Source organism: Hydra viridissima, unplaced genomic scaffold (genome assembly GCF_058129835.1).
Source record: "Hydra viridissima isolate aposymbiotic clone 2 unplaced genomic scaffold, HvirCarnegie_v1 scaffold_12, whole genome shotgun sequence".
NCBI lineage: Eukaryota > Metazoa > Cnidaria > Hydrozoa > Anthoathecata > Hydridae > Hydra > Hydra viridissima.
Window position 1 is genome coordinate 3,800,906 of NW_028324311.1, and position 18,886 is coordinate 3,819,791.

General features: G+C 28.9%; 4 protein-coding genes and 1 pseudogene across 7 annotated transcripts; 3 read left to right on the forward strand and 2 right to left on the reverse strand.

Moving 5' to 3' along the window:
- The window catches only part of LOC149880836 (uncharacterized), a 331,517-nt pseudogene that overhangs the window by 7,185 nt on the left and 305,446 nt on the right, over positions 1 to 18,886 (reverse strand).
- Positions 11 to 1,981, forward strand: LOC145187104 (uncharacterized). Its single transcript, XM_090069678.1, has 7 exons — positions 11 to 167; positions 253 to 366; positions 453 to 647; positions 744 to 812; positions 1,047 to 1,267; positions 1,512 to 1,671; positions 1,791 to 1,981. The coding sequence occupies exons 1-7, from the start codon at positions 128 to 130 to the stop codon at positions 1,898 to 1,900; spliced, it is 909 nt and encodes a 302-aa protein (XP_089925804.1). The 5' UTR covers positions 11 to 127; the 3' UTR covers positions 1,901 to 1,981.
- LOC149880838 (uncharacterized) lies at positions 3,001 to 5,196 on the forward strand. 3 transcript variants are annotated; one of them, XM_090069771.1, is made up of 6 exons: positions 3,001 to 3,156; positions 3,488 to 3,652; positions 3,870 to 4,118; positions 4,294 to 4,371; positions 4,601 to 4,904; positions 5,031 to 5,196. In XM_090069771.1, the coding sequence occupies exons 1-5, from the start codon at positions 3,081 to 3,083 to the stop codon at positions 4,636 to 4,638; spliced, it is 606 nt and encodes a 201-aa protein (XP_089925897.1). In that variant the 5' UTR covers positions 3,001 to 3,080; the 3' UTR covers positions 4,639 to 4,904; positions 5,031 to 5,196. The 3 variants fall into 3 exon arrangements, with proteins under 3 accessions (XP_089925897.1, XP_089925898.1, XP_089925899.1); XM_090069772.1 differs by having other exon boundaries at positions 4,330 to 4,371; XM_090069773.1 differs by lacking the exon at positions 4,294 to 4,371.
- On the forward strand, positions 7,874 to 12,153 carry LOC149880839 (uncharacterized). 2 transcript variants are annotated; one of them, XM_090069619.1, is made up of 6 exons: positions 7,874 to 8,056; positions 9,791 to 9,938; positions 10,332 to 10,568; positions 10,655 to 11,420; positions 11,552 to 11,758; positions 11,985 to 12,153. In XM_090069619.1, the coding sequence occupies exons 1-4, from the start codon at positions 7,954 to 7,956 to the stop codon at positions 10,848 to 10,850; spliced, it is 684 nt and encodes a 227-aa protein (XP_089925745.1). In that variant the 5' UTR covers positions 7,874 to 7,953; the 3' UTR covers positions 10,851 to 11,420; positions 11,552 to 11,758; positions 11,985 to 12,153. The 2 variants fall into 2 exon arrangements, with proteins under 2 accessions (XP_089925745.1, XP_089925746.1); XM_090069620.1 differs by lacking the exon at positions 7,874 to 8,056 and adding an exon at positions 9,497 to 9,591.
- Positions 14,171 to 16,910, reverse strand: LOC149880840 (uncharacterized). The gene has a single exon (XM_090069800.1). It carries the CDS (start codon positions 16,028 to 16,030, stop codon positions 14,291 to 14,293), a length of 1,740 nt encoding a protein of 579 aa, XP_089925926.1. The 5' UTR covers positions 16,031 to 16,910; the 3' UTR covers positions 14,171 to 14,290.

An 18,886-nucleotide genomic window follows, 5' to 3' on the forward strand; every position in this document is an offset into this window, starting at 1 on the left:
CCCACCCAAACGATACAAAACTCTTGGAACTTATATTTCTGAGTGGGCTGTTCCGGAACCAGGCTGGAAAGAGTACGAGTTTATTGAATTTATTTTAGAAGCTGGAACATTGGAGACATGCAACCAGATGCTTCAATTTCAAACAGAAGATGAGTCAGAAAATCACGGTTTATATTTTTTATAATTAATATAATTTATCTTGATAAAAAAATATTATGAGTGTATAAATAATTTTTTTTTTTCAACCATAAGGAAAATCAAAGGAAGTTCGAGCACCCAGTTCAGAGCTAGACTTCATTTTTAATTCTAATGAACCTGTAAACAGTGGATTTTCTCATAATCTGAACGATAGATATTCAAATACAGGTGACAAATTTTTATGTAAAGGTATTCCAGAAAAACTATTTGTTTGATTAGTATTTAATTCAACTTTATTATTTTTTTTACATTAGAAAAACTGAAAGCAGCACAAGCTCCAAGTTTGTTGTCTGATTTTCCACCTGATTTCATTAAGAAAAATGTTGGAAAACCTTTTAGAAAATCAAAAGAAGTTCGAACACCCAGTCCAGAGGTAGACATTTTTAATTCTAATGAACCTATGAGCAGTGGATTTACTCATAAGCTGAGCAATAAATATTCAAATACAGGTTATGAAGTTATATTTAAAGAAAAACTATATATATATTTTAACTATATTTTCAAAATAAAAGTTTAACTATATTTTCAACTTGATTTTAAAACAGGTAATTTAAAAAGAAAACATTCAAATATAGGCGATGGCGGAGTTTCTTTCAAGGAAATGTCAAACAAGCGTGAGTACTTTTGTATATACTTGTCAATATTTTATCAATGTTGTTTTTCATTTCTTTTGTATTATATTGATAATAATATTTTTAATTCATTTTAGTTTCAGAATTAAGAATTTATTGCCATATAATTAAATCTAATTAAATCTAATTCAAAAGTCGTAATTAATAATAAATATTTTGTCAATTTTGGAAAATCACAAATTAAATATTTAATTAAATTTTCGCTTTTCTTTTCAGAATTTCAATATGCAATTTTCATGGAACTAACTAGTCAATTTGATCAAGTTAAGGAGAATCAAAAGAAAATCCTTGATCGTCTTGAGCTACTTGAAAATAATCATGAGGGGCACAGTGGGTTCGTAAATGCCGATATTTTAACAGAACCAATAGATACAATAGAAAAGTTTGATGAGGAAGAAAATGCATTAAACTCCAGTAAAGCAGCTAGGTTTCAAAAGGTAGTTTGTCAGTTGTTTTTTTCTCCTCATAGAAAAGTAAATTTAATCAATGGTTTTAAATGTTGCCTATAAAAACACAACTCAAAACTAAAAAAGCTTAATTTTTTTTTAGAAGTTTGCAGTTTTATTTACAATGTTATTTGTATTTACAATTGTTTTTATTTTACAATGCAATATTTTTGTCTTTTACAGGATTGAGATTAGTTTGCTTTTTTTTTTTAACTAAAGTTTTTATTGTCTCTAGATTACACAGATTAGGGGTGTTGGTGGTTCAACGCCACGTCGACTCGTTAAAAATGTGTTAGACAGCATAATGACACAATCTTTGCAAAGCTGCTTCAGTAAAGATGGGATAAAAGGAAAACGAAAATTTGTGGCCACAACGTTATACAAATGTTTGAAAAGTTAGTTTACATACCTAATTACATTGTAATGAAGTTAAAGTTTTTATTACGTTTTGTTATAAAGAACAAAAAAGTCATAATAACATTTGAAAAAAAGTTCTAAATTTTGCTTGTTTTAGAAGCACTCATCTCAGAAAAAGATGGTTTTGACGTGGGCAATATTGAGACACTTGTTGGCGACTTGTTAAAACGTGCAATGCCGAAATTGCAAAAAGAAGGAATTAAATAATATAAAAGTTCTTTAATTTTTTTTTTGTTATAGTATGTATTATAACATTTAAACAAATAAATTTTAAACTTGAAAAAAGATATTATTGCTAGATTTCGGTGTCATGCCTAAAAACGACGACCATACGTTTGATGAGAAGTCAATTTTGGTCGAATTTGGACGTCCGCCAGACGTCTTAATTCGTCCAAAAAACGTCTAAAAAGGACGTCTTTGGACGTCCGCTATGGACGGACGAAAGGTGTTTCATTTGGACGTCTACCGGACGTCCATTAGACGTCCAAAATGGACGTCCAAGGTCCAATTTGGACGTCCACTGGACGTCAATGGACGTCTAAATGCCCACTGGGTATTTAATGTAAAATAAATTAAAATTAACGGGGAAAGATGATTCAAAAATCGTCTTCTGCTTGCTCCAGTCAATTTGTTACGTTAACGATTTCGTAAAAAAAAATTTATATTGACGTAAAAGATTATATATTTATCTATATCTAAATGCATTGCTGTTGTTGTAAAAACAGTTTTTATGCATTTTGATCGGGTTTTTGTTTAATAACTCAGCAGGTATTGGTCGGGCGACATTCCGCGTGTCGCCATTCGACTCAGAATTCAATTCTACATAAGAAAAAGTCTATCAGCTGGGGCCAATGCTATAAACATAAAAAACGAAGTTTTTTCCGTAAAACACGAAGTTTTTACCGTAAAAAGCGAAGAAAAAAAAAGTCCATTGCTATAAACATTCAAAAAATTCCGTTTTTAAGATAAAAACTTCGTTTTTAAATCCAATGCTATAAACGAACAAGGGAATCGCCTTTTCAGATAAAAAATGCGTTTTTTCGAAAAAAAACTTCAGATAGATTTTTGATCTCAATTTTAGATATTTTCTTCGTGATTTTTGGCGGCCATTGCTGGAACAACGTTAGCGCTTCAAAATCATTGAACATTCTTTGTTTGTGTTTTTATGTAGATATTTTATAGATAAAACTGAAAAGGATTTTGGTAACTCCATAATAAACTAATTACTTAAAATCTGCATTTAATCGATTATTCAGTTCCTTGTTGTTTTTCCTCGTTAGGTTTTCGATAGTAATTTTGGTTAAACAAATTTTTCATGTTTGACTAAAGAAAAGTATAAATAGTCAACAAATATGCCATATAATACACAAATACACAACAAAATAAAATGCTGTCTAAAGAACTTAAAATGATACTAGCAATAAAGATTAGAGAAAACAAAGAGGTTCTTCTTGGGAAGCTTGGTATGTTTTAATTAGCAAACTATTTAAATAAAAATATGTATAATTGCATTATATTTTATATAAATATATATATATATATATATATATATATATGTATATATATATATATATATGTATATATATATATATATATATATGTATATATATATATATATATATATATATATATATATATATATATATATATATATATATATATATATATATATAGGTAAGCTTTTTGATATATGATTCCTATTATAAAATAATATATTATTATAGAATATTTAGTATTTTACTATATAAGACTATATTATACTATATATTGATTATTTATTTCATCTACTTTTAGGTCCATCTATTACTATGAGGCATAGAAATAGAATTTGGGAAGACATAATGTCACATTTAAATAGTTTAGGGGCAAAAATTGAAGATATCAATCAGCTACGTAGTAGAGAGTGGGATTATTTGCGAAGAGCTACAATGCAAAATTTTGCTAAGAGTCTAAAAACAGGTATAGTTTTGTTATATATATATATATATATATATATATATATATTTATATATGTCTGTGTGTGTGTATATGTATATATATATATATATATATATATATATATATATATATATATATATATATATATATATATATATATATATATATATAAAATTAAATATTTTTGTATATATATATTATATATACAAATATATATATATAATTTTTTTTTTTTAAGGTGCTGCAGGGAGACAACTAACAGAATTAGATAATGTTGTTTTAGACATTATTGACAGGAAGTCAATAAATGTATCTGGAATCGATGTTCCTGATTTTAATATCTCTTTTTGTACAACAGATGATGCATTGTCATCCACTCCCAACCAACTTTCCACTCCCACTGCCACCCTTTCTTCATCAAGTAAAGAAGTAAACTTTACTTTGAAACAATCTTCTGATACAGCTTCTTTTATTTCGTCTATGTCTGGTATATTTTTCTTTGTTGGTTAAGACTAGTTGTGTTATAAAATACATACATATATATATATATATATATATATATATATATATATATATATATATATATATATATATATATATATATATATATATATATATTTCTATTTCTATTATTTATAGAGTTAATTGATTGTTTATATTAGATGCAAGATTTGATTGTATGTCCTCCCCTAATTTAGACAATACCACTCTTGTTAGTGACAGTTGTCAGATACTTCAAGGTAATGCAATTTATAAATTAATTTTTTTTAAATCTCAGTTGTTTAATTTAGTTAATTGTAGGTTTTAGACTTATAATTATATAACAGACAACATCAATTTGTGCTTAATTTTTACACAACTAGTATTTCCAAAACCATTAAAAACTTCTTATTTTTAAAGGAATCTAAACCACCTTTCTTATTATTTTAGTTAACTGATCTTGTTTTGACACCTAGAATTAAATTTTAGATTCAATTCAAAATAAACCATCAAGGGGGGGGCATTAAAAAAATTAAAAAGAAAACAAGCTAGAGAAAGTCTCCTGGTAGATGGAAGTTTTAAAAAATTGAAAGTAAGTGTTTTACGGTTAGAAAAAGAAAGATTAAAAAAAGAACAAGAATTAAGAGTAAAACTTCTGAAATTGGACGTTGCTCTCAGACAACAGCAAATTCGAAAAGAAAAGGCTTTAACAATATATTACACAACAGCAACAAAGCTAATGAATGAGAAATTGCAACCTTCAAACCAGCAACATTTTGTAAATACAGAAACGGTATTTTAAAATTAATTTGTAATAATATTTAGTATGACTTTATCATTAACAAATTTTTTGTATTTAGTATAACTTGTAGCTTGTATTTAGTATAACTTTATCATTAACAAATTTTTTTTGTTTTAGGAGGAAATTCTTGAGCATTAAGAGAAGAGCTACATCATAATTTTATGTTAAATTTCGAAAAATGTTGTATAACTATATTTAAACATTCACCTTGAAGGTATTTAACTGTAAAGCCATGACCAATTACATTTTTTAGTAACAATAAAAATATAACTTCAACCTGAAATTGTTCTTGTTATTTCATTTTTTTTATCACCATTACCTTACAGTAATAAGTTCTGTAAAACTTCACACAAACATTAAGACCAATGCTGTTGCGATGTGAAATAGATACAAGCATCACAACTATATATAACTATATATAAGGTATTGCATTGGCTAGTGGTTGATTTTAAAATTTAAACAAAACAATATCTTTCATATTTTAAATTTATTTTGTAATCTAGTTTAATATTAATACGATCATATCTTAATTTTATGCTATTAAGCATTTTTTACCTTTTTAAAATACTCTTAATAAGAATTGCTCCTAACAACAAAAGCTAACAAATCTCCTAATTTTTTTTTAAGCGTGTTCTGTAAAAAAACAAAATACACATACTATATAAAAACAGATATAAACATATATTTTTATGGTCTAATATTTTATAAAACTTTCTTGCATTTATTAAAAAGTCATTGTGTGAATTTTTTTCCAATTTTAATTCAACTAATTTAGGCACAAATCTATGATCCATGTCCAAACTATTTTGATAGATCCTATGCTCTAGAGCAAATTGTATATGAATTTTTAAACAATACTTTTAAGTAAAGTAGTTAAGTAGCTGTAATCGTCTATTCAAAGCTCCATCATTCTGATTTTCTTGAGCTAGATTTTCATCAGCTTGTTCTTCTTCGCGTTCTTCAAAGTCATTACCGTTGTCTCCATGTTGAATACACAAGTTATGGATAACAAATCCACACATGATAAGCTTAGAGGCATCTTCGACCTTATGCAAACGAATTCCAGTTTTCAAAGCATAAAACCTGTTTTTGACAATGCCAAAACATCGCTCAATTATGTTTCTAGTTTTTCTCTGTGCTTTGTTGAAACGTTTTTGAGCTCCGTCTGGATCACCAAAAAAAGGTGGAATTAACCATTCTCGACATGGGTACGCAGAGTCAGCCAAAATTACAGCTCCATTAAATGGAAGCTCTCCAATTTCAAACTTGTTCCATAGGTTACAATTTCTTAGAACCTAATAGTAGTAAAATCACAATATTTAAATTTACTGTAAGTTACATTATAATACATTATATTAGTTAGTCTAAGTTACATTTTAATTAGCAATCATAATAGTTCAAATAGTATGTTCAATATGAACATACCGAAGAATGTCACGTACTAGTTGAATACCCAGCATTAGTGAACTAACAGTTGTAAAATATAACTTAGTGACAGGCTTACATGTGCATCATGCCACCTTCCTGGACTGTTGGTCGATGCATAAAATATGGACGTGTCGGGTCCACATACTGCCATTGCATTTATGCTATGGACATGATGGCGATTGATTAGAGAATCTTCATCTGCTTGAGGAGGGTTAGAAAGGAGTATATGAGACCCATCCAGAACACCACATACGCACGGAAAACCTCCGATTTCCATAAACTTTTGTGGAAGAGTGGAGCAATCATTCGGCCATTTTATGATCTCTTGTCGAATCTAATCTTATAAGATAACAATTTTTCTCTTTACTAAACTTAGTTTTTAATTTTCACACTAAAATAAAAATAATAAGCAACTTTATATGACATTGTAAAACTTTCAATAGTTTTATTAACTTAATACACTAACATTGAAAATAGCTTCTCCTACACTGTGTATAATACGATAAATTGTGTTGGTAGAGATTCCATGACAGTCTCTGAGAACATGAAAAAAAACATTTGTGCCAATAAAATGAAGAAATACCATTATCTGGAAACGTACTGAAATGCTTTTATTTCGCTTAGTATAATGTTGCAAATCATCTTTAAGCCTAGTTTCTAAAAAATCTAATACAGCTCTTGGTACTCGATACTGTTCTCGAAAAACGTTGTCAGAAACATCTTCGTTAAAAGCGACCATTAAACTAAAATGAAATTGAAAAACAAAACAAAAATATAATTTCTGCGCATATTTAGTATGATTTCTGATTTTGTTCGATAAAAAATCATTAAAAAAATATATATAGTAATTTTAAGTAATGTTTTAAACACCAACCTCTCGAGGCAATCGGTGGCGAAGCTCATTTTCTGCAACTTCGAAATCTAAGTCTTCATCCGAAAAAATTAAATTCATGTTTCTACTTTAATTTTACACAGATTTTTTAAACACCGAATACTAGAATTTAAAAATATTCATAAAAATAGAATAGACAGTACAGCATACTTAATGACTAATAAAATTCATTAAGTAGGCCTAATAAATAAAAGTTACAATAAAAATTACTATTATATTACTCCTATATATTACGGATAAAAAAAGTTCGTGAATTTCAGTGACGTTTACGTTTTATGCTTTATAGCAATGGGCGAAAAAAATACAAACAGCGATAAATTCTTCGAGATTACGAACTTTTTTTCGTACGTGAAAAATTGCGTTTTTACGAAAGATTTTTTTTCTCGAAAAAAACTTCGAATTGTTTATAGCATTGGCCCCAGGTGTGATATACAATTTAAAGAAATATCTGCATTTTTAGGGACTACCCTTCAAAATATTTATTTATGTATTCTTGTAAAAGATAAATTAATTAAGAAACATAAAACATACGAAGAAATATTAAAACCGTTAATTCAGGATTTAATAACATTAAAAAATGACGCAGTGTCAATTATAAGTGATGGGCAGCCAATATAATTATTTCGAGGTTTGGCAACAATTTTAGCAGATAATCTGTCGTCGCATGCAGTTGCTGGTTTTCGTCGGGTTTTTAATTCGGGTCTTTTTTGTCGTCAGTGTATGACTTCGTATTCAAACAAAAACAAAGTTTTCTCAGAGTTTGATACAACAATTCGCACTCTTGAAATGTATCTATACCACCTGGAAGCTACTTTAGGTCCTGGTAAGATTTCTTCAAGTATGTATGGTGTTGAAAGACGTTGCCCTTTTTTAGATTTACCTTATTTTAACATTTCACAATCTTTTGCACCTGACATAATGCATGACATGATGGAAGGTACAATTCCACAATTAATCAGTTTATTGTTATTAAAACTTACAGAAGAGAAGGTAATTTTTATACAGCAAGTGAATATAGAGCTCAACATTTTTGAAATAGGAAGAAATGATAGAATGAATAAGCCAGTACCATTTGTTGAACGCTCTGCTTCATCAATTAATTTTATCGGTTCGGCTTCACAAAAATATTGTATCTTTCGTTTGTTGCCATTTATGATTGTCAATCATGTATCAGAGTCTAATACGTACTGGTTGTTGTATCTACAGCTCCGAGAAATAGCTGATAACATTTTTGCTCCGAAAATTTCCATGGCTGTATTTCCGTATGTGCAATTTTTAGTAGAGCACTTTTTGCAGAATTTTGTTGAATATTTTCCAAATAAATTTACACCTAAGTTTCATTTTATGCTTCATTACACTAGACTTATTAATGATTATGGGCCACTACGATATTTATGGTGTATGCGTTTTGAAGCAAAGCATTTATATTTTTAAAAGTTGGCTTCTACAATTCCAAATTTTAAAAACATTGCTTACTCACTTGCAAAACAACATCAGTTGCGACAATGTTGGGAGATAGCATCATTAGATTATTTTCATGAAAGCGAGAAAACTTATAATCTTTGTTCTATAACATTTGATAGTTTAGCAGCTTGCATTCAAAAAAAAACTATTGACTAATTTTGGTTATATTGTTACGGATAATAAAGAAACAGTCTGGAAGTGTAGTACTTTTGTTAGTAATGGAATCCAGTATCATGTTAATGATACAGTAATTTTAGCTTTAGTACATGCTGAAGAAATTCCATTATTTTTCAAAATTTATCATATAATAAGATTTCGACATCACTGGGTATTTTTTGGCAAATTGCTTGTTTGTGATAAATATTCTGAACACTTGCATGCATTTAGAGTGAAAGATGAAGAAACATTGATACTGTGCTTTCCATCAGATGTTTGTGATCACCAATTACTTGACGTTTATGTATTGCAAGATGGTTGCTCTTATATTACACTTAGATACTGTTCTTTTTTATAATATCTATTTTTATTTTAACAACTTTGTTGCTTGTGTAGTAAAGTTTTACTCTGGTGTTTACATTTTTTAGTTATTTTACTTTTAGCTTTAACTTTAAATTAATTTCATTTAAATTCTATTAAATTAATTAGTAAATATAATAAATATAATGAGAATATTATAAATAGCGGGAATCCCCATTTTTAAATTACTCATTGTAGTTGAATGATTTGTAAATATCTTCCAGATATTTACAAATCAGCTAGAACTTTTTATATACAAATTTCAATACAATATTATTGAAATTAAACTTGACCAACTCTCAATTCTTTGCACGTCATTGCACGTCATTGACAGTCAGTTATTTTTTGAGTTAACTGGCAACAATGTGATTTTACAAGGTTGTTGTTAAAGTTTATGCTTGTTATCAAAGCTAGTGTTTTCTAAATTGTTTATTGATACAACAATTTATGTGATTGCTCTATAAGTATATCATTTGAGCGTGATGACCAGTAATGTGGTGCCCAAAATAAATTTAATATAAAGTTACATTAGAATAATAACACATACGTAACAATTTATATAAAAATTTGATTGTAGAGGAAGATATTGATGGAAAAACGTTGGTGTCGTTAACAGAGTCAATGGTGTCAAGATTATGCCAGACAATGCGTAAACAAGTCATGCTATTGGAGATAATTAACAACCTTTTAATTCCATCTGCACCACGACCAATCAATAATTTTAAGTGAGTGAACAACTTGATAACTATTATTTTACTTTTTTTAATTTGTACCTGATAAATTGTTGTTATGGTGCATCCAACGCCCTATACTTTCAAAAATAAATCTATCTCTATTCTTAAAATTCTTCTATTGCTTCTCACAAGGGTCTTGTTGCTAATTTTAGGACTTTGCTGCCCCCCCCCCCTCCCCACACACAATCTTATTTAATTTTAAAATTATTTAGCAGAGTTGTTTGTGAGAACCAATAGAAAGTGTTAAGAATAGGGACAGATCTATTTTTGCAATTATGTGGAGTTGGATGCACCCTAATTGTTGTGATTGATAAATGTTTGTTCCTATTTCCTAGGTTGTAATTATTCTTCCAAGTTGATTAAAATAGACAATTTTTTTTTTAGTAATTTAGAAGTTATGAATGACTCACAACCAATGGTACAATGTGATGATTTACGTAACGTCCAGTCATTGATTAGAACAATGAAGCCATGGCCATTGCGCTGTCAAATTCCTATTTTGCCCCCATCAGATAATGCAGCACTAGATGCTAAAGATGGTTGCTTTCTTCAGTTTCATAGAAACAGTTGCAAGAACCAGCTTTTGCAATGTTTATATGATGATATAAGTAAATATACCATGTAAGCATCAAGTTTTTTGCCTAAAATTTACCAAATTTTTACAACTAAAATTTTTGTCATAACTAATCTTCAAGAGTTTTCTATAGGTACCCTTCAAGTACTCAATATTCAGATGTGCTTGCCTCCATTCGGAGTAAATATCCCTACTTGAGTGATTTTCCATCAAGAAATAATTCTTCTCCAAATCAGTTAGGTGTCTGTGTTGGTTTTTTTCTTTTATTATTCTTCTTATTTTTTTTTTATTTATTAATTGACAAAGCAAAGTGTACATACATCAAGTAAGTCCCACAAGAAGAGCCCATAAGGAGTAGTACATTTAAGGACTAATTTAGGGAGATCACGCAATGAATATATAAATACATACATACATACACACATACATACATACATACATACATACATACATACATACATACATACATACATACATACATACATACATACATACATACATACATACATACATACATACATACATACATACATACATACATACATACATACATACATACATACATACATACATACATCAGGGGCTATTCTAAACTGTTTTCGACAGGCATGTGTCAAGTGTGTGTGTATACATTTATATACACACACACTTATAGATTTCTAAATTTATATTTTCATGTTTTAAAAATACATTTCTTTCTTTATATCTGTATGTTATCCTATAAATGACAGCCTTCACTACTAGAAAGTTTGAAGAATAAATTCAAGAAAGAACAAGCCCCTTTGATACATTTAGACATAGTTGCTGAGCACAAAAGAAAATTTGGACAACAAGGTAGAGGGTGCAAAAGAAAGGAAGATGCCAATATTCAATTCAGTACTAGGAAAGTTAGAGCTATGGTAATATTGTAATTTTATATATATATACCATTTTTATTTTAACATTCAGCTAGCTTGTTATGAACAATAATGAGTAAATTTTCTTTATCAACAAAATATTTATTGTCATAATGGATTTTATTACTTTTTAGCCAAACATACTGTCTGTTGGTGAAGATGAAACAACTGTGGCCAAACATCACCATGACATGTAAACTGAAAGTAATAAGCTCCGCCCAGACATCAATATGCTGCTTGATCGACAACAGCGCAGTTGGTCAACTAGAGTAAAGGATTTTGAATTGAATTCCACAGTTGATATAAAAGCTATTTATCCATGGCTTTCCATTGCAAGATTGGTTAGTTTTTAAGTTTACTTTAATTTTTATATAGATTTAAAAAAAAAGTTACTGTTTTTAGATATCTATCATTTATTTAAATTGTATATAATTTTTTTTTGTATATAGTGATAAATTAATGGAAATAAAAGTGTTTAATGAAAATATAATCGTTTTGATTGTAAAACCTTTTCGATGTTTTGATTTGTGTGTCTAACTTTAGTCACATTTTAATTTTTATTTAAAGTTTATAAATGAAATGAAGTTAAGATTTGGAAAAGACCTTGATAAAGAACTCCACCAATGGATGGTTGCCATGGGCAATAAAATTATTAATCTCGCTAAGTCCAAGTTTAAAGATGAGTATGTAGATGCGATATCTGCTGAAATAGAATGTGAAATTGATGACACTATCAAGAAAGGTTAAAATACTTAATATTTATACTATTTTAGATTATTTAAAAGATGATATTCCTGGGCGTTAACTTGTTTTTCTATTATTATTTTATTTTGTTGATACTACCTAAATTATATATATATATATATATATATATATATATATATATATATATATATATATATATATATATATATATATATATATATATATATATATATATATATATATATAATTTATTATTATACAGTTAAAATGAAAATTTAACAAAAGATGAAGTTGAAATTAGTTGAAATTTGAAACACTTTTAGAATTAAATATACATCATTTAAATTAGATATATCTTTTGAATCTTACCTCAAGGACTCCTAGAATTAAGATTACCAGAGAATACTAATATATATTTTTAATAGATACTTTAAAATTTCAAGGAGGGAAAAAAACATGGAAGCTGTATTTAAAACACGTAGACAACCTAAAGGTATTTTAGTCTACTGGATTTAAATATTTATACATAAACTATATCATATAGTTTTATTATAGATATTTTATTTTAATAGAATAATATATCTGTAGATATTTTAATTTAGAGCTTAATCTAGAGATTAAAATATCTACATATATATTAGTCTATTAGATTATAGTAGTATCTAGATACTACTTAAAATATATTTTTATATACTATACATTTATGTAGTTTTTCAACTAGCATTTATAATAAATGCTAATAAATTCGGCTTTGTTTTACTCAAAATATACTTGTACCTTTGATATTTTTCACTTGAATCTCCTTGAAATCTTTTCGCATACGTTTTGCGTTCCATTATTTAACTTTTCAGGTAGACAGAATGATCAACTGTAAGTAATGTATAGTGTAGAAAGACAGAGTAGGCAACTGTAACAAGCAATATTGCAACTTGCACGCTGTTATATAACAGCTACTCAAAAACACAATTACAATTGCGGTTAATAGTTCGCGCAAGCGTGTTAACACTTTCGACGTCCGTAGACGTCCAAATTAAAAATTAAGACGAAGTTCGACTAATTTGGACCTCCAAGGACGTCTAATTTGGTCGCGGAAATCCGGACCAGATTTGTTCGTCTTTGGACGTCCTAGGACGTCAAAAGTGCCCACTGGGTATCAATTAAATATAAGATAAACACAAGTTATAAGATATTTAAATATATATAAATATAAAACTCTTATAATTAAAATAGCCAAATAAATATATCTTTATTAATATAAATACAATTAAATGCATCTTAATATAATTAGTGCAGAAACGTTTAATGCTTAATGTCGTCGTTTCGTCATTAGTTACTAGGCTTTGAAAGAGCGCGTTCTTAAAATGCACGCGGCCATTGGAGAAAGATCCATGAAGCGAGTTAAAACTTTCTTCCTTTCGGAATTTATTTACTAGTTTAGATATATTACATAAAGAATCATATGAAGATAAATAATAATCGTGAAGATCAACTTATAATTGAAGTAAGTATATAAAATATTTATATATACATTTTTATTAGATAAAGGGCGCTAATGAGCAATTCCACGACCGTCACAGCGTGACAACCGTCTTTTTTTTTGCCTTTAGCCTTCAATATTTTATTATTAAATATATATAAAAAGAATTTTTTTTTGCTATTTTGTTAGCTCGTAAAAAGTGCTACAAAAAAAAAGAAAAAAAATTAGGGTGGATATATTAGCCTCTTATTCATGCGAGAAAATATAAAACGTCACAGCGTGACCAAAATTCTCTCACTGTTTTTTAGTTTTTAGATCAACATCGCGATTCAGCTAATATAGATGAACTGAATTATTAACTTGGCATTAAACAAAAAGTTTAGACATTACTCTTACAAGTTTTATAGCTAAATAACATTTATTTAATTAAATTTCAAACAGGTGCACCTTTAATTAACTAGTGGTAAACGTCACAGCGTGACGTCACAGCGTGACCAGACACATTTGGGTAATTATAAACCAGGTAAATGGGCTGTTTTTAATAAATTTAAAACTAAATAGAGAAGTATTAGACAAATATATAATTACATCTTCATAAAAATAGTTTTTACATAGCAATCTGCCGAACACGCCCATACTATATCAGTGTCAAATCGCGTCCATATTATATTGCTGTCATATATACAACGTTTTAAAGTTTTTTGGTGATTTCGTCTGAAGACGTAAGTTGTTTCACTAAATACTTGGCACTTGAATAGGGTCGCATTTCTATTTTACCATTATTGTTTTGAATTAGGTGCGCTGCAAATATTCCTGGTTTTGCTGGTGCTTTTGTAAATAACTCATCAATTTTAAATTTTTTTATTGTATTTATAATATCTTCCATAGAAACAAAATAGACATTGAAATTAGTCTCATTTTTAACAGCTTCATGAAAAGTTATGGCATCAGTTATCATACATTTTCTCTGGATTATTTTTTGCGTTGCTATTCTTTTAACGGTCCCACCAATAGCATCTACTGGTCCTTTCCCATGAGAAGCAGCGAAAAAGTTCCAGAATAATTTTAAACCATGCTGTTCTTCCAACCAGGGTATTGCTGATGCAATAAAACGATTTTTAAATTGATTGCTTGGGCCGTCTGTCCAAACCTGTAGTATTTTAACACTTGATTCAATATGCTTAGATAATAAACTATGAACAAATACAAGAATAGATTCTTTTGAATGGCTTAAATCATCTGAAACTATGACAGCTGATGAGCATGAATTTTGGTACCAAAATACAGCAGTAAAAACAGTAACTTGCTTCTTGTGCCAATGTGCTGACTGCACTTCATCTTGCCACAAAGTTGAAAAATTTTCAGCAAAATCCACTTGAAGAACGGCTGTGTCTTGATTACTTTGAAGTTGGACCTTATGATCACGATATGTAATTGATTGTTTCTGTTTAATAAAATAATGCCAAAGAAATGAAGGTAAAGATTTTGAAAAGCTGCTGTAAAGATCATCAACTCTTCCCTTTTTTTCAATTTTTTTAATATATTCCTTTCCATTACCTTCTGCAACTTTTTCCCATTGGTACCATGTAATGCATTTATTCTTGTCAATTTCATTCAAAAGAAATAGATTATGAAACTTTGCAGCATTTTTACATGTGGTACACATATTATTATAACAAATGTCTTTTTCACCATCACATACAATGCTTAGAGGAAATTTATGTGAATACAATGGAAAATTTGAATCAAACTTGTGCAAGGCTTCAAGGATAAGAATTATATTTTGATGCTGTTGACAGCAACAAACGTTTCTTGACATTGAACTAGACAAAAGCACATGTGGTGGGCGTAAACTAGCAAACTTTGATTTTCCGACTGATTCTTCAGGATAATCACTTTTAAAAACAGCATAAGCTTCATTAACATTCATATACAAATGACGTTTTTGCACAGTTTCTTTCTTGTTCTTTAATCTCACCACAATGGTGTCTCTTTTACCGGGTGCTTGACGGGATATATCATCACGCTGGTAAAAATCAAGAACCAATTTTACAGTTAAAGCATCTAATGCATTTTTACTAATTATTTTTTCTGGGCTTGGGATTTCATTCATTTTTGTTAAAAGTTTTTGTACAACTTTAGCCCTCTTTCTGGGTGATTTTGGTAGTGCTGACTCGGCTCTCTTAACAGCTTTTCCAAGAGTGCTAGCAGATTTGTAAGGGGGTGATGTAACAGCTACAGATTTTGATTCTGCTATTTTTTGTCTGCTCTTTCTCTTTCGCTGCCTTTCTTTTTCTCGTTCAGCCTCCAAATTAGCGAGTCTTCTTTCTTTTCTTTTTTTTGATTCTTTTTCTTTAACTACTTTTTTGCCAAACTTTTCTAACTGTCTTTCACGATATTTCTTTTGACGCTCAGCATGAGTAAGAGGCATGTTAAACCCTTGAAAGATTAAAAAAAAGGCAACACATTAGTTATGGAGATGCACGTATTACATCTAAGGCTCAATGGAGTTACAGTTATCCCTTAGAGAGGCTCTATGTATCTCAAAAGAGAGCCTCAAGGATAGCTGAGCATTCATCCTCCAAATGTTGCCTATGCAAAACATACCTGTAATTTGTAGTTTTTGTAGATGATGTAAAAGAAAGTAGGCTGCTCAGTAATCTGGGTCCTTAAAGTTGATAAAAACTCAATTGTGGTTTCAGTTTAGCAGTTTTAAATTTTGTTTTAAATGTTGTTAAAAAATTGTCACGCCGTGACGTCACGCCGTGACATAAAAAGATTCTAAAAATAACTTGAGCTAATTACTTTTTTAAACATGTTAGTATTTTTTTAGATGTACTAGATTGAGTTCTCATTGCGCTGGATTTTTGAAACCCTAAGTTTTACTGGTTGTCTAAGAAATAAAACGATTGGTACCCTAATTGTCACAGCGTGACATGTCACAGCGTGACAATAGTGGTAATAGCATTTGATTAAAACAAATGGTATTCTGAATTCGTATGGCAATAAGTATGTTTTTATCATAAGTAGGAATGATTAGTGCAGCTAAAAACCTTATTGCAATGAGCAAGACAGTTTTGAATTTTTTACAGGTTCAATTTAACTTTGGTGATTAAAAATGAATTAAATTATTGCAAAAACGCCTACTTTTACCTTCTGTTTCAGCCCATGTTATTTTTTATAATAGCGGCATACTATAATAAGCTATATATTTTCTGAAAGAGGAGAAGTCGAGCTTTCTACTGATATATAGTATTATCTATATTGGGTTGGTTTAATTTTATCATTTTTTGTGAGACGGTCGTGGAATAGCTGTAATACACTTTCGTACCTCCTCCGAACTTACAGATTTTAATTGAAGATTCTGAAAGATCGTCGTTTAAATTAAAAAAAAAAGGTATTCAACAACAAATTTCATCAAAGTAAAGGGCTCTAACTCGATCTCGAAGTTTTGAAAAAATACATACAAAAACGCTAATATTCGCCATCTTTTTTAAACTTAACCAGTTTACTTAAGTTTTGTTCGTAAAGCTGTTTTGTTTATTAAATAACCTGGTTTTTATTGTCATCACGCATTATAATGTTCTTGCGCAAACATCGTTGTTTTAAAGTCATTAGTTACAAGTCATTAACTTCTTTATTTTATTAACTACGATTTTGCAATTAAAATAACGAAATGTGCAATGTTTTAATTATACCAAAATTAGTTTGTTTTAATAAATAAATTTAATATAAGTTCTTATAAACTTCTAATAAAATTTTTTGCATTGATTTATGATTTTCTCGTCTTTTATTAAATAAATATAATAATAATAGTTTCATGAAACAATTTTTTTTCTTATCAAAATTGATAGATATCAACAACTTGCTCCCAAAAATGAAAAAAACCGTCATGTTTAAATCTTTGCGCCCACATGAACTCTGCCAAGTAATCAGGAATCATTTCTCGATTAGAAGAACCGAACATTGCTTTGAACTTTGATTTACTTCTCTGCCACATTGCCTCAACTCTATTTGTTGTAACTCCAGTAATAGGGTCTACAAAGTGATATGTATGGTTGACTGTTCCATGTTGATAGCCGTGTCCTGCCAAATTTCCATACGCAGCCCACATATCGCTCCATATCACAGTACCAGGCATTATCCATTGTCTAATGATTGGTTTAAGAGTGGCAGCGTCTCGACGCTCAACAGGTATAAGGAACCCTTCTTTTGTGGTGACATCATAACTGCCAAAAATCCATTGGTCTTTAACAATTCTTCCACGATTGTATTTCCTTTTTGTAAATAAGGACTTGTCAATTTCAACAATTCTTCCGGGACCACCTAATTAAACTGGGTTGTTCAAGAAATAGTTAACAGCTATGTCTTGACAAAACTGATTCCAATCTACGACCGTCGATTGACTAAAATTTTCTAACTCTTTTCTAATATCTTCCGACGACATTCCTTTACTTCTTCCAGCACTACGTGTCCACAAATAGGTAATTCCAATTATTTGCCACAGTTCACAAATTTTTATTAGATAAAGTAGAAAGGATTTTAAGTAGAATAAATTTTGATTTTTTAAATCGTTTAGATTTTGTTTGTTTTAGTTTTTCTTTTAGCGGTCTTATTTTTATTAATTTATTTTTTAGAAGCAAAAAAGGGGTATGGATGTTTTATAAAGTTATACTAATGCTATTTCCATAAAATGGTTATTACTATTTTTTGATGTTATTGACTATTTTTGTTCTTTTTTAGAAAATTAAGAAAAATAAATTAAACTTTTGTGCCAACACTGACATGTCACATGTTATTGTATGCAAAGGTTAAATTTTATTACGAGGATTACAGTTCTTATGAAGAAAAAAAAGAACGTAAAGAGTATTGTTTGTAAATATGTATTTTGTTTACTTTGATTCATTTCAAATTTTCTCGCACCATTTTTAAAATTTTTGTTTGCACACGTTTATTGTTTGCATATATGCTTTTTTGATATGTATGTGTATGTGGTAATAAATGCTTTATAGTTGTTTTATAGTTGTTTTATCAATGTGTTTTTATAATAATGTAAAGTGTTTTTTTTATTGTTTGTGTATGTGTTAGTATGTGTTATATAATTGTTTTAAAAATGTGTTTAAATATGTATGTTAGGTATAAAAATAAGACAATATAATGAGACTGTTGCTTAATGTCAATCAATTAAATGTATGTAATGCTATCCTTGCTGCACTGAATGAGCAACCAAGTGTAGAAAATCAACATTCTAGATTGTTTTTTATGGATGGACCAGCTGGTAGTTGAA